Below are 21944 nucleotides of genomic sequence, written 5' to 3'. Positions count from 1 at the left end.
CCCAGCTGTCCTGGAACTCACTATGTAGACTGGGCTGGCCTGAGTGCTGGGATTAAAGGCGTGCGCCACCACGCCTGGCCTGTTTTAACCTTTCTTAAAAAAAGCTTTTTTTTAATGGAAGGAGTAACAGGTTTACCAGTAATTAATTTATTCTGTGAGTGTGTGTGTGTGTGTGTGTGTGTGTGTGTGTGTGTGTAAGTCAGAGGAGACAGCCCAAGGAAGCTGATTCTCTCCTCTACCATGTGTGTTCTAGTGGAAGGCACCTTTACCTGGTGAGCCATCTTGCTGGCCTTGCAAGATAGTTTTGTAAGGTCCCCTGAGACTTCTTTCAACAGAACCTTATGAGGAACCCCAACAAAACCAAGTTTATTTATTTAAAATTTGGCACTAATTCAATCACAGTAACAGTAATAAAAATAATTTAAAACATGATAGGTTGTTTGAACATGGAACACATAAAGAAAGAGAATTATACTTTATAATGGGGGTACAAGAATAAATTTAAAGTTTAATGTTTGACAGTTCAGATGAATGCCTTCCCATCTTCCAATTCAAACTATCCCATCTTTCAAAAATAATGCTAGGTGGGTTAGCACGGACCTGTAATCACAGTAGTCCAGAGGTAGAGGCAGTAGAGTACTGTGGGTTGAAGCCAGCCTGTTCTACCTAGTAAGTTCCAGGCTAGCCTAGGCTATATAGGAGACACCCTATCTCAAAGATAATAATCATAATAATAAAGACAATAATGGAAACCATGGTTTATTGCATTTGAAATGAAGCAAAATGCAATGGTAACATAAATCTACTGTACAAGTGACAAAGAATTGGATAAATCACCTAAACGGCCCCATAGTAATAAAAAAGTATAATCAAATAAAAAACAATTCAGGTGATTCTGATTTTAGAGCACAAAAGGAGGTATGCTATTTCTTTGCTATTAAAATCCTGAATTAATCTGTGCAATAAGAACAGTTTTAATCAAAAGCCACATTGCATCATGCGTTCAGTACTTGTGATTTAATAATATATAGGTAATTTATATTTCTGAATATACATTAATAATTATTTTCTCCTTGAAACCTAAATTTCAGTGTTATGATGAAAACACATTGAAATTTTTGATGAACTTCCATCATAAAAAATCATTGACATACCATTACTAATATTGTTGTCATCAATATTTTTCCTAAATATAAAATAAACTTTGAGTTAATTTTTATGTGTTCTCCTTATTGATGCTCATCTTAGCCCACAGAATAGCACTTTAAATAACATTGTGTGCCTATGACAAAATACTCTCATATTAAATCTCAAGGCACTAGTGTTTAGATTAATAGTAGTTGTAAACTAGAGTCACCCAAATCAATTTTCTTTAACTAGGAAAGTTTATTATAAGTTAACTTTTCTTAGTTTTCATAAAACTATTAACTGTTAATCAATTTTCTGAACATTTTCATTTCTCCCCATGGCTATTTAATTCTGGTACAAAGCAGCCTGAAGCAGAGATAAGTGAAGGAGAGGTAGAAGGAAGAGGAAGCTAGGGAAGAGGAAGAAGAGATGAATTGTTTAACATGGAGACATTCCGGGCCCATGCAGCCCTTACAAAGGCTGTTAGGTAAAGTTGTCACGTAGTCATGACCAGACACAAAAGGGGAACAGCTGAGCCCTGAGCTGTGTCAAACTAAGTTAATAGATGATTGCTAATATTAGCCAGATTTTATTTTACTGTAGATTATAAAGAAACTGAACCAGCCAGATTTCAATCTCATCATATAAAATATGTACCTTGACAGTGCAAACTAAGCATGTTTACTCTACTAATCCATTCGTTAGTCTATTTCATTTTTAAGTAATTTAAAGTGTAAATAGTGCTCCTGGGACTTGCACGCCCACACAAAAATCAACTTCCATTAAAAAAGGCCAGGAAACAAACAGCGCATGCACTGGAAAGAAAATGAGGATAAACTGAAAGCAAGCAACTACCCTTTCTACATTTTTACTGGTGACATAAGAGACCTTCACAAAGGGGAAAAAATAAATAAAAGGTGGACACAACTTGTAAGTGTTTCAACTGTTTTCTTAAGAGTAGAATTAGGGGGAAAGTAGCAATCAGGATCTCTCCATTGGTAGTCTATACTTGCCTGGGCCACGCACATATAAGAGCAGATGATCCGATTTCATTTGTTTGCCAGTACACTTTACAACGCCGTTTGAAAACCGACATGAACTCATTCAGGAGTTTAAACACACTTGATCATTGGAAAGAAGCAACAAAAGACTCATGCAGAAAAAGCAATTATCCCTGTGGGAGCACGTGGCTCTTCATACAGCTTGGGGGGCTGCCAGCTGAGAACACAGGCCAGGGAGAGTTCCGTCTAGAACTCCGGCAGCTGCAGTTCTCTGTGACTTCCAGCTCCCTGACTGAACTTCATTTCTTCCTCTTAGCAAGTCCTCAATTGCTGGTTGGCTATTTGCTGCACCAGAAGCACACCTATGATAATTTGATGACAGACTACATTTAGGACAGCTGTACTGCTAATTGCAAGCAAGTGATAGGCACCCTGCGGAGACACAGTTAAGTTACAGGGAGAGAGTGAGTTTCATTGTGAAGATATAAATCATCTTTTCGTGTAGATCGCAAGAGAATCAATTCATGAATCTTTATTTCAACAAAGAATAACAGAAGAAACAGTCTTATTAATGCCTGCCTAATTTGCTTGCTTAAGTTTGGCTGAAAGCCAAAATGAAGAATTGAATTTGGCATTTTCTCTTGCAAACCCATTTTCTTGGGCCAGGTAAGTATGTAGCCTAAAGCAATCAAGAGAGAAATCCCCCACTAATTTATAATATTCTTAAGACCAGCTGGCAACTGTGTACTGCTTGACGAAATGGAAAGCAGATGATCCAGAGGAGGCTTTTAACAGATTCCCCAGGTGTCTGGTTCCCAAGTCATTTAGACTGGAACCCCAAAGTAGATCTATAAAAAGCGTGCAATATGAAGAGTGGTATTGTCATAAAATAGATTTTCCAAGATATCTCCTAAAAGCAAGGACACGGATTGGTTTTTTTACAGCTATGAAAATTCTGGGCAAAATACATGGTAGTGTTCAACCTGAATATGAAAAATTAATTTAGCCCATAACTTTTAAACTTAATGTATTATTTCCTTCACAGGTCTCATGAAACAGTGTCCTGCTGTTTTAAAGGTTAAAACAAAGTCTTATGGGCAATTTTCACTCTCCTACAAAATCAGGTTTGCTTTTTGTCACCTCATCCAGCCATCTGGCTATAATTCTGAATTTACATATAGTCTCTGTTGAGGCAGCTTGAAATCAAAATCTATGGAGGAATTATGACTATGCTCTAGAAATAAAGATGACAAATGTTCATAGCATTTGAGAGGAGAAAATCTCATTTTCAAACTCTTGGCTCTTTCGAGTTACACGTATACCAGCTGAAAATACTTTTCCAACAGTCAATCCGTTTTTCTCTGTGGGTTCTTAAGCTTATTGTTCTCTACAGTTTTGCTCCAGTGTGAGAATTTCCTTCACCACTCAATAGCTTGCAAAGATAATGCCTTTTCCAGAGACCCTGTGTAGGTTGTAATATTACTCTGGAAATTTAAGTTCACTTACATTCTGAAGAAGATACAAAACCACAGCACAATCAAGGTTGAATATACCAGGGATTCTTGGATTTGGAAATGCACAATGACCAAATTTATTTTGCAAAAATGTATTAGTAATTTGCAAATTAAAAAAGCAATAAAATGAATTGATACTGTTAATTATCACTCTATACAAGTATGATCACATCTGTAATTTCAACTCAGAACGCAAGAGGAGCTTGTAAGTAAAAGTTTAATTAATTAATTTATTAATCAGAGCCCTGGGCTTATCAAACCAGAGATGTAGATTCAAAGCCTGTACAGCCAGTTTCTTCAGTTATTGATCACAACACTGCTAGAATCATAGCTCAGTGATTTGGTGATTCTGCAACTCATCTCACAAGGGACACATGATTAGAAGATAAATAACTCCTATATCCCTCAATACTACACGCATTAAAACTAATGAAAATATATCTACATACTTCCTAAATGGAATTATATTCATTAATTTACTCATGTAGGGAAGAAAATATAATCAGCTTGAGAAGGAAAGTTTGAACTAGAATTTAAATTTGAGCATTATCCTCTGAACTTATGATGAACTCATGAGCACATGAAAAGTAAAATTAAGTGTATTCTGCTCATCTCTATGTCTATAGTGATCTATGAAAACAAAAAAAGGGAACAATTATTTATTGTAAAAATAATCAGGGACTGGAGAGATGACTCAGTGGCTCTTGCAGAGGACCTGGGTTCAGTTATTATCACCCGCATGATAACTAACAACTGTCTATAGCTCCAATTCCAGAGGATCTGATGCCCTTTTCTGACCTCCACAATTGTATGACATGGCTACACTTACACACATGCAGGCAATACACTCATAGGCACAAAATAAAAATAATAAATAGGGGCTGCAGAGATGGTTCAGCAGTTAAGAGCACTGGCTGCTTTTGCAGAGGACCTGGGTTCAATTCCTAGCACCCACATGGTGGCTAACAATCATACATAACTCCAGTTCCAGGAGATCTGACACCGTACTTTGACCTCTGATGGCACTGCACAAAATAGGTGCACATGCGTGCAGGCAATACACTTATATGCAAAATTAAAATAAAATATTAAATAAAATATTTAAATATAATTCAAAATAATTTGGATTTGTATCAAAGACATACTTTTGCAATCATAAGTATGTCAGTTCTATGGCCAAGACAAAAACATGTAAGAGAAAAATGCATTGCACAGAGCACTAAGGGATTTTAGGGAAACTGGTGTTATAAAATGCTCCTGACCTAAGTCTAAATTATGTTGCTGGAACTTGTAGATAAAAACCAGAATTTTGATGGGCATGGTGGAGCATGCCTGTAGTCCCAGCACTTGGGAGGCAGAGGCAGGAGGATCTCTGTGAGTTCAAGGCCAGCCTGGACTACATAGTGCGTTCCAGGCCAGCTGGGCCTACAGGGAGACCCTGTCTCAAAAGAGCAAAGAGAAAACAAACAAACAAACAAACAAACAAAAAAAGACAAAAAAAAAAAAAAACACCGCAGAATTTTGTGAAACTTAGGTTTCTTTCAGACAAAAAAGGAAGTAGAACTTTTAAAATTACTAAGTGGGAAAGGTTGTACCAGAAATGATACCTTCCCAGTGGAAAACTTAAGGAGCAAAATAAAATCAAAGGTAAAGCTCAGTTTACCAACTTTTTGTTTGCTTATCTTTCACACATGAAAGTATTCCACTATGACTTTGTCTTTAATTTAGCATTTAAGATGTAAAGTGGCTACATAGAAAACATATTATCTTCATTTTGCAATAGCAATTGTATATATAGGATTCTCATGATGTCAGCCATCTTCTCTTCAGAAAATGCTTAATATTTTATTTTATTTTAAAAATATTTTACTTATTATTTTTACTTTATGTGTATGAGTATATTGCCTGCATGTGTGTAAGTGCACCCATGTCATGCAATGTCTGCAGAGGTCAGAAGAGGGCATTGGATCCCTTGGAACTGGAGTTATAGATGGTTGTTAGCCACCATGTGGGTGCTGGGAACCAAATCTAGGTCCTTTGCAAGCAGTGCTCTTAAGAGCTGAGCCATCTCTCTAGCCCCATGCTTAATATTTTAGAATTCAAATTTTAAAAGACTCTTTTTACATCATCATTGAAGACAAATTCAAATTCTGATCACTTTATACTTCAAAACATTTGTGTTTAAATTCTTTGATGTCTAATGCAGAAATTTTAAATGACAACAAATCTCCAAGCGATAACATCTAAAAAGATAATGTCCTATGTGCGTGATGTCTTTGATGGTTTTATCTGCAAGTAAGCACACAGCACATGCACCATCAACTCTGTGGCAAGTTTAATAAATATCCTAGTAATTTCCTTAATGAGAATTACGATGTCTCAACACCTGCTGTATGTATTACATTGCTGCCTGCCTTGTCTTTAATCTTACAACCTCATAGTGAAGATACATTTTCCTAATTTTGCATGAGGCAACTAAAGACTCTGGAACATCAGAAACTTGCTCCAGATCCCACTCTACACATATCCAAAGCAAAACTTCTCCAGAAAGCGTCTCAGAAAAAAGGAGCTTATATTCCCCCCCCCTCCCCTTTGGGGCTTCCCATGCCCCAAGGTACATATTATCAATATCATGCAAAAATGTATAGATCCTGGGACCAAAGGGCCAGATGAACAAGAAATGTGACCAGTATGTCAGATTCGAGGTCCTCTTTTCAGCACACTTCTGATTTCCAGAGTCAACCTAATTGCTCTTAATCCATCTAGCTAACATCAGGGGAAAAGAAGATGTGCCTCTCTATACCACATATGCATATGTTGTTTGTAGTAGATGTAGAGTTAGGTATACAACCCACACTTGTTACTGCACAGAGAATGGCTCTCCTAATCCCAGGCTAACATGTTTATTGTTATAGTATGATTAAAGTTTAAGCTTCTCTAATAAAGATGGGTAAATCTGACATGATCTCTTACCATGGTGATGCAGGCTACAATATGGCCATGTGACACATTCATGTGAGAGAAGAGTGCCACATTGAAGGTTAAAAGGCAGCATAAGAACTAATGGACTCCTTACTAAGTTACACTTTATCCACTAAAGGAGACAAATTTCCATTATTTTCAACCAGTATCATATAAATTGAGCTCAACTGCTCTTGAAAATTTCCCATACAAGAGGATCTTAAACATGAGCCTGTTTCTAATGTGATAGGCCTTGAAATTTCACAGGCACCTAGATTTTTTAAGATTTAGAAAGAGAAAATTGGTACCATCTGGTAGTAATTTTGTTAATGCTCACCAGATTATTTTACAAGTGTGTGATTTATCATATTATCCTATCCCTTGGTCGTAAGGAGATAAAAACTGAGTGGTCAGATATTACCAATCCCTATTTGGTTTAAGCCAACTGGCCCTTTAAACAAAGAAAACGCAGAATCAGCATTAGATTAGAGGATACCTCAGCCTAGGCATCAAAAGTTAGCTTATTCCTTGAGAAAGCATCTACATAAAACTGGTGACATGGACACCATGGACAATAAAGCTAATTTGGTCGAGTATAAATAATAAAAAGATAATCCTAGGTCCCTTTAAAGGGTTTGGATTAAAAGAAATTTATACCTTACTGGCTTAAAATAATTTATTTGATTTTTGAATTTTGGGCCCTGATTTAAAGAAAGAGTGCTTGTACAATCATGTGCACTTTGGAATGTACTTAAAAAAAGGATTACAATTCATTTGTTTGAAGTAAACAGGAAGAAATTAAATGTTTGGCCATTGGGAACAATCACAGAGATAATAACTGATTAGACAGGCAAACTGCAAATACAAAGGGCTTACTAAAATCATACTGATATGAATGAACTCTGTTCCAATTTAAAGATAAGATTTATAAGCAATGCTTTAAGGTAAAATTTAAGCTAGAGTTTTTGGAGAAACGTTTCATTTGGGATTAATAGAACACTGAAAATAAACTAAGCTAGTTAGAACTCCATCCTTGAACCCACAAAAGGTTGTGTCTTTAATTTGGCAAGCCAGTTTAACCTATAATTATACAAAGTGCTCCCAGACAGTAGTAAAAGTCCACAAGTTCATGGCAATTTGGAGAAATTTAATGGCCTGATCAGATATATCAAAGTGCTTAGAAGTGAGGGAACTAAGTTGCTTGGATAAGCATATATTAGCAAAAAATAAAAGGAGGAACAAGATTTGTATGCCTTCTTTCTATGTTAGGGTAGCAGGGTAATCTCAAATTCCTGCTGCTGGAATTACCCTTTGGTCATGCGTGTTCATTCTGTGGTGTTATAATATTTCTGATTAGTGTACTCCACTGATAATTACTTTGAATTATGTAGTCTTTTGGGGGGTGATTAGAAAAAATTCTGAGAGTCTTTGCTGTTCCTGAAGGAGTCAGTGGAACTAGAGGATTGGGATCCTAACCAGAGACAGAATTACATACTGATGATGACTTAAGCAGATCTGGGAGGCAGTCTTCATGTTGTCTAACATTACTCTGACTAAAACCAACATTACTGGGCCAAGTTTTTTTTAAAAATTGTCAAAACTGGTTTTGAGGAAACCTATTTGAGAAGAATTCAGTAGAATAGAATGTTCTCAAGAGATTTAGTAGAATACATTCAGCATGCAAAAACCCAAGCAGGATAAATTATTAATACTCTACAATATACAAACTGCTGAGATCATTCATAGGTTCCTCACATATGGGAGGACACTTACATGGAAATTCAGCACATTATTCTGTGGACCCATGAAAAATGCACTGTTTCCCTTCTTTTTTTTTTTTTTTTTTTAGTATTGGGGATCCAATCTAGAGTCAAATGCATGCTAGACAAGTAATCCTCTGAGGAAATTGCGTTTCCAGCAGTTAAAGCATATGCTACACAAGTCTGATAACTTGACTCGGATCCCTGGATTCCAAGTAAAAAGTCAGATGTGTGTGGAGGGATGAATGTATTCTCGGTAATCCTATGGTGAGATGGGAGAATTACCTGGACTTTCAGTCAAAAATTCATAGGCCAATACGCAGTGCAATGACAAGTAAGAGAGAACCTGCCTCAAAACACTGTGGAAGAAGAGAGCTCCTGAAAACGCTGTCCTTTGAATTACACAACACACACACACACACACACACACACACACACACACACACCCTTTTTTAAAAATTAGCTGCTAGAGAGGTGGCTCAACAGGTTAGAGATCTTGTTGCTGTTACAAATTCAGTTCCCAACACCCATATATGGCAGTTCACAACTGCCTGTGACTCTGGCCTTAGGGGATCTGTCACCTTTTTCTAGCCTCCATAGGGACCCCATGCATATGAGCATACATACACAGACACATATATTAAAATAAAAACTAATCTTTAAATAATTTACAATTTGGGATATGAAAAAGCGCAAAGATCAAAGACTTTCAAAAATCAATATTAAGTTCAACATCTAAAATTTTTAATGCATGTCTAACAGTTGATTAAGGAAATGCTAGAATAGTAATCACATTCTCTTTAGAATTGTATTGATACTACCATCTAGCCTAACTGGTATGCTAGAATTGAGAACACCTTTGTTTATTATAATCCTTTTGAAAGACGACATTGACTTCACAAGTGGACCAGGAATGCTTGTCTGTATTTATTTTAATTTTGTAACCAGATATGATGAGCATATGTATAATTATCCTTGTAGATTTTCAAGTTTGTGAAGGGCTCAGAATACTTCTTAGAAATCAGCCTTTCTCAACCAGTCTTCCTCATCTGAATCACAGAATTTCTCAACTCCCCCAGGGAGCATTAATAACTAGACATGATCGAGATGCATGGGAAAAAGTTGATTCACTCTAAACAGTGGGTGCCTTAGGGCATTCAGACGTATTCCCTGTGAAAGTCACAGCTGACTATTGAATTTCACAACGGAGCTGTGCATAGATTGAATCATTTTCCTCATTTCAGTATTAGTCTAAATTCTTTACTCATAATGTTCACCTCAACAAAGTAATGAAGGTGATTATGTGGAAATTGAAATATTCTTACAGTTGTGAAACAGGTGCACATACAAATCTAGGCAAAGGGCACATAAGACTGGCTGTGTTTTATATATGTTTTAAACACTACAATTTTCTTTTGAAATGTTTATTATTTTGATTTTATGTAAATGACTGTTTTGCCTGCATGAATTTAAATGTATCGGCACATGCGATGCTCATGGAGGCCAGAAGAGGTCATCAGATCCCCTAGAAGTGGAGTAACAGACAGTTGTTAGCAGCAGTGAGTGCTGGGAACAGAACTTGGGTCCTCTGGCAGATAAGCAAGTGTGTTGAGCCATCTCTCTGGCCCCACAATTTTCTTGCATATTCAGGAAATGACAATTGCTATAGTACAAGCAGTTTCCATATTTCTCTCCTGTCAAACTTTGATAACTAATAACATTTGTATCCATATGGGTTGACTAGCCTAGGACAATTTATAATATCTAGTAGCATAGAGAATTAATATGAATAATGTCATGTATTTTTGCACCATATTTCTACAGCACAGTGAATAAATATAGGTATTAGTAGACAATTCATTTGAGAATATGAAAAATGAAATTCATGTAGGTCATGTACTTCTCATAAGCTCATGAATGTAAGTGTTGAAACATGAAATTATAATTTGGTCTTATAATTTTCAAGCATGCATTTTATTCTATTGATTCAATGCTCTAATTATTAAACTTCAGAATTAATCAGTAGGATCAGAAATAAATTTATTGTTAATTCCAGTCCTATCATGGGTGATATATTGATGGGCTCATGGTTAAATCATGAATAAAAATTTACTCTTTAAAAGGAATAAAGTATATTATGTGCATTGACTTCACATAAGATGGACAGGAAAATACCTATTTCTGGCGTGGCACCCCAGCTTCCTTTCACCTTTTTATAACAGAACTGCCTATTTATTCGGCAGGAACACAAATTCAACTTCTCGGGGAAGTGGCATTCAACATGTTCTACATCATCAGCTGTGATAAATACAACGATTTCCTTTATGGGAGGGATGGGGGAAAGGAAGCAGTGGACATCTAACAATGAAAGAAACCGTGAGACCAAAGGAAAGCACTGACTGAAGGAAGGGTGGAGCAGATGGCTCAGGAAGGAGACATATGGGAATTGGGGGAAAGGAAGCAATTGGCAAGGAGTGGGCTGAATGCCAAATCTCTGAAGGATCTGGAGGACACTGGGGATTTGGATGGGATGTGAGTCAGCTGCTTTATACCCAAGTATCACACCAACATGGGAAATCAAAGAAACCCACAAAGACATACAGGATGCGGAAAAGGACTGGAAAAAACTCTGACATGTTCCATCTCAGCAATTCTCTCTTTAGTTCAGGAAGGGGAAGTGCTAAATAATTGTTTGAATACATAACTGAATTTTTCCCTAATCTCATTATTGATTTTCAAATCTTAATTTTGCTCATGAAAGAAATGATACAGACAGGCCCTTCTATTTAGCTATTTCTTCTAGTCTTGCATAAATCTGGTGTTATTTAATGTAAATCATGCATAAAAAACTTTGTTCCAAACATCTTTGATTAGGGTGGCTTGCTATTCCTGTTTTGCCAGATCTGACAGGTTTCCAAAGCTAGGATTTTCACTGATGACATCAGATAGTCACGAGCAAATTAGGAAGCCTGGTCATCCTACCTAAAGTAAGACCTTAAGAAAAAGTTAGAATTATGTTCATGTTAAAATGCATTGCTACTATAGGAATTTTTACATATTTCTCAAAAAGTATATCCAATCTTAATTTAGGTATGTAAAAAGAAGACAGCATTGACAAGAAATAGTCCTGTCAGGGCAGGAGGAGGAGGGCCTTGAGCCGACCCTCTTCCCCAGGATTTAAGAGGCAAATAAGGGCAGGTACAGAGGAGGAGCTCATAAGGCCCCATCCTTCTCAGATTATCAATAGAGAGTAAGTGGTCACTGGGGGAGGGAAAGTCATTTATTTATGTGGTGTAGGCTCTGCAAAAGAGCCTCTACTCCTGTAAATAATCCTTAACCTAGGAACATGACAGCACCCCTAAGGAAACTACTTGAAAGAAAGGAAGGGAAGGAAAAGCAGGAGAAATGGGAGGGGAGGGGAGGGGAGGGGAAGGGAGGGGAAGGGAGCAAAGGAAAAATGGGAGGGGAAGGGAAATGGGATAAAGAAAAAATAAGAAAAAGGGAGGGAGGGAACAAGGGAAAGGAAGGAAGGAAAGGAGGGAGGGAGGGAAGGAGGAAGGGAGGGAGGCAGGGAGGGAGGGAAGGAAGACATGAAAGCAAAGAAGGGCCTAGTGGGAAGGAAGATCAAGGACATCAGCAGGAGCGAGAGGGGAACAGAGTTGCATTCAATAAAAATACATAAAATACATATGAGATGGCCTGGTGAAATTTGTTATTATATATAATCAGCATACGCTAATAAATGTTTTCTGTTTGGACTATAGCTCTGATGAAAATAAGTACATCAATTATTTTCCTATTAGCCAAACTATTTTTCAATCATGTAAAAATATAAAACATATAGAATATTTATGACATGGTACCTGGAAAGCAGAGAGAAAAAAGCATAACAAATTCAAGGTACAAATTATCTCAAAGAAAAGTACAAGTTATTTTAAAATGTCATAAAGCCTCAAATTAAGGATTTCAAACATGAAAAGGAAACTTTAAAACTATTTGTGTAAAATATAGCAAAAAATTATCTGAATAAATCACAAAGGTCATTATGTACAATTAACACTGGAATTTCATTTTGTGACCAGGCAGACAGACCTTACGATTTACATTATGATGTCAATGTATTAGTTTTTTTCTACATAGTATTGTACTCAGACAAAATAACCAAATGGCTACATCAATAATGTCTTCCCTAACTCAGCTTCCTATTCATTATATAATTTCTCATACTTGCTCAATGTTTTCAGCAATAACTTCTAACATCTATGCCACTGATGATTTCAGAACATAGGCAATGCAAAACTTGGACTGAGAACTATGAAGCATCATCAGTTTAATCTCTCACTGGGGCATAGTATCTTTCTTATTGATTTCTTTATCTCAAAATGCTAGATGCTGAAGTGTCCATTATCTTCTACAGACAATCGCTAATATATTTTATAAGTAAGACTTGTAGTCTCAGGAAGGGATAATTTTAGTTTATCACAGTTATAATCTTTATTCTTAAGGCACTGTTTGTGAAACTCTTAAATTTTTCAAATTTTGTTAATCTTAGTTATATTATAAATTTCATTGCTGGAGATAATATGAATTGATTCCTGAATGTAACTCATACAGTTTGAGAACAAACGTAACATCTGAAGATGTTTGTAAGAAGAAGAAGAAAAAACAAAACAAAACAAAACAAAAAACAGCTGGATCCAGCACCAGAGAAGCAGATACAGCTGGATTCTGGAGTTTGTTGGCTAGCCAGTCTAGGCTAATCTATGAGTTCCAGGTTCAGTAGGAGACCATGGCTAAAAATGGTATAAAAAGATTGAGGAAGAAATGAGAAAGACATCTGATACATACCTCTGGACTTCATACACATGCACAGACACATGGGCACACACTTCCACACACAGAAACACATATTTACTGATGTGCACATACAAAAGAGAAAAAAGATGGTTGTAAATAAAAGGCAATGTCTTATAGTGGAACTTATGACACAGCTGTCATCCTGAGTTGAAAGTTCCATGGAGAAGATATCGGATCATATATAGGGCAAAATCTATGGAACCCTATAGAAAATATTCTCAGTAAACCAAAAGCAGGTGCCTTGTTACTTGTTATTGCTCTCTGCCCTCATCCCAGCCAATTTGAAATTGGCTGCTGCCTTAGCAAAATGTTTAGTGTTTATCTGACAGTGTTGTGGTCAGCATTAGCATTAAGATGGTCAATACACAGAGTGCTTAGAACATGGCATGGCTCCTTGTAACTAATTATACTAACTTTTTACTTATCATCATCTTCCTCTTGTTCCCCAGAACTAAATTGAGCAGGTGTCTTTTCCAAAATGGAATGAAGATAACTTATTCTGTGTGTAATCAAGAAGATGAAACAGGATAATATAAATCACCCACTGCATAGCAAGTTGTCAACACAAGATGGCTATTAAATTTTTGGCTGATGTTCCAATAAACCATCTCTAAAATTTAAAAATTTTAAACTTAAAAATTTGCAAACTTTCAGATAAAAAGAGGTGAATATGCCAGGTGTGGTAGCGCATGCCTTTAATCCCAGCACTCGTGAGGCAGAGGCAGGCGGATCTCTCTGAGTTCAAGGCCAGCCTGATCAGGCCTGGCAGGTCTACATAGTGAGTTCCAGGCCAGCTAGGGCTACAGGAAGATCCTGTTTATTTTGATATATCACAGTGAAAGATTTATCGTCCTCTTTTTTTTTTTTTAAAAAAAAAAAAAAAAAAAAAAAAAAAAAAAAAAAAAAAAAGAGATGACTACATTGAAACAGAGGACTTAATGCAAGTCCACACACACTAACTTGCAACATGTAATAAACATTTACTCATATTTGTTATGTGTTATGTATTGATGATTTTTCTAAGGATCATTCCTATAGATACCCATTTAAGACCCCAAAGAAATATATCAAATTTCTTGGCTAAAAGTCAAAATGTCCTTGGTCCTGCTAACAACATACTCTGTTCCAAAGGCCAAAAATGTCAAAAGTATTTAGCAATTTGTACCTAACCCTTAAAAGATTTTAGGGTTACCTCTTCAGAGGGCAAAATGTTGGAGGGGAGGTAGTAGGCATGGATTTGATCAAAACACCTTGTATGAATGTGTGAAATTCTCAATAAAGTTTTTGTAAAAGTTAAGAAAAATACAAAGTACTGATTAGTCCTCAATTTTATACCTCTTCCATAAATACATACAACTTTTTTTTTCAGATAAAATAGCATAAATTCACTGATTTTTATCATGCTTTAAGTTAAGCTATACATAGCTTTTCCATAGTAGCATGGTATATTGGTGCCAGGACCCACTACAGATACCACAATCTACAAATTCCCATGCTCCCTAAATAAATTAATCATTTTCATATAACCCGTTTGTTTGTGAATAATAATAAATACAAAATCTGAATCCGTAGCTGCAGAATTCACAGATACACAAGGTTGGCTGGAATTGCTCTTGCTCTGCTAATCATCTCATAGGAACTTATGCCTTAATATACCGGTTTACAATGTATTCGTTCTTCTAAAAACTCAAATCAATAAGCAGTCGCTGGAAAATTAGCAATTTCCTTCCATCTCTTTGCCTGCAATTCCTGTAGTGGCCACCAGGACAGATTCATTTATTTGAGACACAGCAGGACTGGAAAGTCCTGGACTTTGTGTAATTGTGACATCCCACTGATGTCCAGGACTTTGTATAATTGTGACATCCCCCTCCCAGACAAAAACCACCACCACCACCACCACCACCACCAAACAACAAAAAACCCAAAGAAAAAGAATACTGACTTGCAGGACTTCTTCTTTTTTTTTTTTCTCACAAAGAGAACTCCAAAACCATTTAAGTTAACAATCACAGCATAAGTGGGAAGGTTTTAAATAAATCCAATACCTTTTACAATCTTTTGGCAACTATCTATTTTATCTCTTTACCATTATCTACCCATTCATTCAGAAGTTCCAAAATTGTACTATCTTTTTTCTTCGGCCTTTTTGGATCTGCATATCAGCTTTTATTGTACTTAATGTTGTAACTAACTGGTTTAATGAATTATTAAGGCCTTTTATAATCTAAAAAATATTTGTGGTATCTACTTTAATCTTAGCTTTTTCTTTAACTCAAAAGTACTTTTAGTCCTTGTAATGAACACAAACTACTATTTTACTACCTGTTATTAGTTATTTTTTATTTTTGATATCCTTATGAAATTACTTGAACTCAAATATAATATTTTTGAAATGCAGTCAAATAAAAAAACATATCCCTTTTAACAAGGTCTAATGTTACAAATCAAAAAGAGAGCCTTAAGCTCTATGATTCATAGATAGGAGAAAATTTCATTTATTAATCATGAGGGTTATGACTAAGTCTTAAAGACATGAAATAAGTCAATTTTATCCAGCCTGACAGTTAAACCACTTCTATTTCTAACACTTTAAGTACTCATGTCTAGAAAAATAATAGTACTAAAGACAAACATCATGTGAGGCCTCTTTTACTGTAAAGAACCCATGCCAAAAGAGTTTGAAAAGATTTCTGTGTCATGTAGGAGAGTGAAAAATGCTATTTACACATCTCTGGTTTATGAGCATCATGGATCTAAACTTTGGCTCAGAATCTAGGTCAGTGCAAAAAGAAATGACTAAAGAATATCAAAAATACAGGTGCTGCTACAATTCAATGACATATTTCCCTTGTGCAGGGTGTGTCTTTGTTCTCACAGCTGGAAGTTGTGTACTTCAAATTTTCAACAATGAAAAGACACCACATTAAAGAATTTTAGACATTCCTATAACCCAAACTGTAGCAATAACCATGCTATTCTCAATTGCTTTCAGAAGGATGGTACGTTCTTTAATCTGCCGCTTGTCTCTCTCAACACACTTGGCAAAGTACATTAACAATGGAAATAAAAACAATCATTTGAAGATAAAGTTCAAGAAAGAAAAGCCACATAAAATATAGAACAACCAACTTCTCTTAAGAATGTTTTCATATTTTGAAAAGAAGAATTGGAAATACAGTCATGAATTCTACTAATGATCCATCTTTTTGTTTTAATTCCTCAATATTAGTTTGGCCTAAAGGAAGAGAATAAAACACACACACACACACACACACACACACACACACACAAAATCTGATCTAAATAAGAGCAATGTATTTGAAAGCAAGCCGCTGATTTTTAATCTACTCACTTTTCTAAGTGTAAAAATGTGTTTGTTTGTTTGTTTGTTTTTTTTTACCTCCAGTGCATTATCGGTTCGATGGTCATAATTTATACAAAGTGCACAGATGGTCTTAGAAATAGCTAAGTTTCAGTTTTCCAACATCCTGGCATACAGAACACTCCCATTGATCTGCATTTTGGCAACATTTAAATGATTTTTAAACTTATTTCTACATTAACATCTTGGCATCATTTCATAAGCATAGGTTATTACAACTTTAAATTGTCTTGATTCCTGATTAGAAGTGGTTCTTGCATTGTTTCTAAAATATGGATGGGATTGTGGTACTGGAGCTTTTAAATTAGAAGACAGCATCCCTATGGACAGTGAAAAAAAATAGAAGACTTTCTAATAAAGACTTTTGCAGAAATAATAAAATATTTTCTAATCCAATATATTATGGAGCAATAATTTCCAAGATTTCGTTTTAAAAACACAAATTTACTACAGTGGATTTAAGCTATGAATGCTATAAAATTAACACATACACACATGCACACACACACATAAACATAACCTTCAGTATTAGCTAACATCTTTCAAAATATTCAAGAGCATAATTGCTTTTATTTTTTCCTACCATATAAGGACATAACTTACAAAGGGTCCTGTTGAATCTATGCCCAGTTTCAATCGTTTTAACCCCTTTCACTCCCGCAAAGGGCTCTCTTTGGAGTCATCTTTGATTGACACCAAGTTGTTAAATCTAGTGGTCAACCCTCGGTCCTTATATTACTTGATCTACCAGCTGCAACGGATTCCACCCCAGTTCCCTCCTTAAAACACTGCTTACTAGCCCACCGGGTTTTCTTCCTTTTTCACTGAGAGCATCTTTGGCTTGCTGCGGCTCTTTGTCTTTCTCCTTGAGAACTAAGCCTCACATCACTCCCTTTCTATCTAGATATCACTTAGAGATGTCAGTTTCCAATAGGAGAATAACATATATATGGGTAAGTCTCATACGCATCAGGATAGGCTACTTAATGCTGTGTCAAGAAATTCTCAATGATGTAGGACAGCAACAATCCAGCCTACATCCATCTATCTTACATCTACTCAAATGCCCTATATGCCAGTCATGAACACACAGATGTGAAGAGTTTAAAGTTCTATGGCACATAACTCCAGGGCTTGGTTAGGCCCTAAAGTGTGTTCCATAGAGTACTTTCCCCCCCTTAACATGCGGCTGTCCTGGTTGCCTAGTGGAAAAGAAAAAAAATTATACCTGAAGTTCACTCAAGTACTGGTATTTAATAACTTTAGGTTCCACTCAAAACTCACGAAGCTGAAATAGTCAAACAGATCTGCCTGAGAAGCTAGGAGCAGTCAGAACAGTCTTTTATCTAAGAGGGAGGGAAGGTCTGCTTAGTAATGAGTACTTGTATGCTTACCACAACTTAATTTATTCTCCAGCCTCAACCTCAAGTCTAAATTTCTGACTCATATATCCAGCTGCCTATTTAATGTATGCTTAGATATCCTACAAGCATTTGAAAATTACCATGTCTAAAGCCAAGCTCCTGATATATCCCATCCCAAACTGTCTTCTAGGTTCAGTTCACCATAGTTAATGTCACCTGTACACTTTCAATCTCTCAGGCCAATCTACAAAGGTAAGCCTTGATTCTTCTTAAAACCCACATCTAATCTGTTGGAAATGTTGCTGGGTGTTGCTTTAAAATATATCCAGAGATGTAGGGTCTAACTATATCTCACAACCTCTGCTCCTAACAGACTGACTCCATCGCCACTTATCTCATGCCTGGGTTACTGCAAAACCTCACAATTCTTCTACCTGCTTCTTAGAAGGCCAATATGCATAACTTGTATCTCATGGTAATGGAGACTTCTTTTGACAAATTTCTGATTCTTTCATCTTTGCTCAGGGGAAAAATAAAAGTATTTGCAATGTCTATAAGGCTCCACATAGTCAAAACACTTGCTATTCCCAGACACTATTGTCTATGACGTTGTCCTTTGTTCACTCCAGTCAACTCATGACTCTAGGCTCCTTAGTGCAAAGGCCAGCGGCCTACCATCTTAGTGTCTAGTATGAACTGCTTTTTATGCACCAAACGCACTTTTCCCAGATACTTATATATTTTCATCCTTTAGAGTCTAACTATATCTCACAACCTCTGCTCCTAACAGACTGACTCCATCGCCACTTATCTCATGCCTGGGTTACTGCAAAACCTCACAATTCTTCTACCTGCTTCTTAGAAGGCCAATATGCATAACTTGTATCTCATGGTAATGGAGACTTCTTTTGACAAATTTCTGATTCTTTCATCTTTGCTCAGGGGAAAAAATAAAAGTATTTGCAATGTCTATAAGGCTCCACATAGTCAAAACACTTGCTATTCCCAGACACTATTGTCTATGACGTTGTCCTTTGTTCACTCCAGTCAACTCATGACTCTAGGCTCCTTAGTGCAAAGGCCAGCGGCCTACCATCTTAGTGTCTAGTATGAACTGCTTTTTATGCACCAAACGCACTTTTCCCAGATACTTATATATTTTCATCCTTTTATCCCCCATGGTTTTATCTGAGGCATTCTGCAATCGTGGCTACTTTATTTTTATAGGATGTATTAGAGCTTGCAGACTACAAAATACAGTTATTTAGTCAGTTTGGTCTGTACATTCACAGTACTCACAAAAATTTACATAACACTGCATTCTCAGTGTAGAGAATTTAATCATTAATTTATATTAAACAAACGTTGTTCTTAGATTCTGTTCCCCTGCGTCCTTGATTGTATTTCTTCAAGTCAAAGTCGACACACATAGTTTTCACTCTGCATGTGACTTTTCAGAACCTCTTTAAAGTAGATAAAGCTAAATTATCTTTTCCCAATTCATAGATTTGTAAAAAACTTTTAAGATACTTTAGATCAGTGCTGGAAAACACTCGTTTTCCTTCCCTAAAACTGGGTCTACCACATTCTTTTTTACTTCTCCCTCTACTGAATAATCCTGGGACTTGGCTAACTGGCTGTTCAAAAGTAGTGAAAGTATTTCTTAGATGTATATGGTATGTGTTATAATTTGTTTCATATCATTAGTAGTAATCTTTTCCTCACATATACCCTCTCCTAGGAAGCTCTATATCTAGGCCAAAGAATTCCTAATGGAAGGTATCAGAGTCTATGGAGCAAAAGACTGGAAAAAGGAAATATTGTGTAACCACAGAACCAACAAGACCTTTATTCGTTGAGGTGTTTAGTGAACACTTTACAAGACAAAACCAAGTAAAGAGACAGATGGATTCGCTCCTGTCAAAAAGCCAATAAATTGAATAAGTCTTTATGAGAACAGAAATTTGGAATCTAATCTCTAATCATATATTTTAATTTGTAATGAGGCAAGGTCATCACTAACTTAATTACAAATAAACTTTTATTTTTCAAAATCAGTATTGAACTGCATAGGATGGAAAAACAGTTCAAAAAGGAGAATGTGGGCCAAGCATGATGGTGCACACCTTTAATCCTAGCACTAGGGAGGCAAAGCCAGGCAAATTTTTCTGAGATCATGGCTAGTCTGATCTATATAGTGAGTTCCAGGTAATCTGGAACTATAGGGAGACCCTTTCTAAAAATACACACACACACACACACACACACACACACGGAAAAACAGCCACAACAAATCCTGAAGTAATCTAGGAAATATTCTGCAAATATCTTCTTTAAATGATTTTTTAAATAATAATTTCAACACAAGGAACACATGGAAATGTTCTAAGCCCTGAGTAATAGTAATAATTAAGTCTACAAAAAAGTGTGACCTCTAAGATATTAAAATAGAAAATACGTTTTTTGCTTTTTACTGATCTCTAAACACTTTCCATTTTTTTCTCACTTATTTTCAGCTCTACATAGGGGAAAATGAAATATATTTCTTTTTAAAGGAACTGCAAACAAGAACTAATGCAAAGCTTTGTCTCCAAGAACCAATTTCAATTTCCTCTTTATCTTGGGTGAAGGTATGTAGTTACCCTCCAGATGTTCCCTGCTGCTGGAATGAACACTCACAGTGATTCTTTCATCCTTATCATCCAGTGGTGAGCCATCTTTCTTCCAGGAGATGGTGGGCTCTGGATGGCCCCTAGGAGGCTGACATTCCATGACCGCAGGCTCTCCTACTGCCACCATAACATCTGAGGGGTTTTGTCTGAAGTCATCCCGTAGTACTGTGGAAAAAAGATTAAATCAGCATATTCGATGATGAAATATACAGTCCTTATCACTGAACTTCAGTAAAAATGACATTTATTAAAATACACATCCTCTAATAGCTCTCTCAATGCAACTTGAAGAATCTATATCTATTATAAGCATCTGGTCTTTAATAAAGGTACTTGTCCCTTAAGCAGACTGTGGAGGGATTATATTATATTCTTCACAGGTCAGTAGGCAGGTGCACTGTGCTGCTTCGTGCCTTCACAGCACTGCATTTGAACTTGTATGTCTCTCCTGCCCACTGTCTACATTTTTCTCATCCATACTGAATCCACCTTTACTTATAGGAAGCTTCAGGATGATGCTTTCTATCTATGATGACCTGAATTGCATAAACATATGGGCAAAAATGTTTAATGAGAAAAGATATTTCTGAGCACACATTTGATTGCTTCAGATATTTAATGTATAAAACTGTATTATCGATATAATTTAAATAGGTCATTGTGAACACTTTACACATATTTGTGAAGTGCTGTATTCAAAATCATTCATTGTCACCAAATGAGGGGGAATTAGAATGTATCAATGAAGATGCTACAGTTGGCAACAGTATCATGACTGGTGTCCCAAGTTATTTTTGTTATGGACCATCTTTTCAAATCTTTAAACCTGTTAAGAAGGAAAGCCACTGTTAATCTCCTTTTTATTGTGAGCTCCTAATTTAAAAGGAATAAACAACCCATTCTTGTGGTCTAAGTTGGATAGGAGTATACTATTAACATACTATTAATAAAAGCAGGATTATTCACTTTGTAACTGGAGAAAAAATGTTGAAAATTAACTAAATACGTGTTCTAAAAATAGTACATTCAGTAAAATTGTCCTCAATATCTGGATAACATCAACAGATTATTAATAACTTGTCATCATTAAGACTTAAATCCAAACTCTGAACTTTGCTAGATATATCATCTCAAACACATTACTTATAACCTGCTTTCCTATTTACAAAATGGGGAGGGGGATGCACAGTTCAACATGAAGGCCAATAGTTAACTTCACCATGCTCCATTTTCTTTTATTCTTTGTGTAATAAATGTGAACCATCTTTGAAAAAGTAGCTTAAGAGAACACTTAAAATGTTT

The 21944-nt window shown here is 36.1% G+C and overlaps 1 protein-coding gene across 5 annotated transcripts in view; it reads right to left on the bottom strand.

Annotated features, from left to right (window-relative positions):
* The window catches only part of Robo1 (roundabout guidance receptor 1), a 432413-nt gene that overhangs the window by 141022 nt on the left and 269447 nt on the right, over positions 1–21944 (bottom strand). For all 5 annotated transcript variants that reach the window (XM_029554552.1, XM_017802463.2, XM_017802462.2 and 2 more), the window contains exon 3: positions 20650–20807. In XM_029554552.1, coding sequence (XP_029410412.1) covers positions 20650–20807 — 158 coding nt within the window. The remainder of the gene's footprint in view (positions 1–20649; positions 20808–21944) is intronic.

This window comes from Nannospalax galili, unplaced genomic scaffold (assembly GCF_000622305.1).
Source record: "Nannospalax galili isolate Female #2095 unplaced genomic scaffold, S.galili_v1.0 scaffold705, whole genome shotgun sequence".
NCBI classification, from domain to species: Eukaryota; Metazoa; Chordata; class Mammalia; order Rodentia; family Spalacidae; genus Nannospalax; species Nannospalax galili.
The sequence above is the reverse complement of the archived record's forward strand: the minus strand, read 5'-3'. Positions and strand labels throughout refer to the sequence as shown.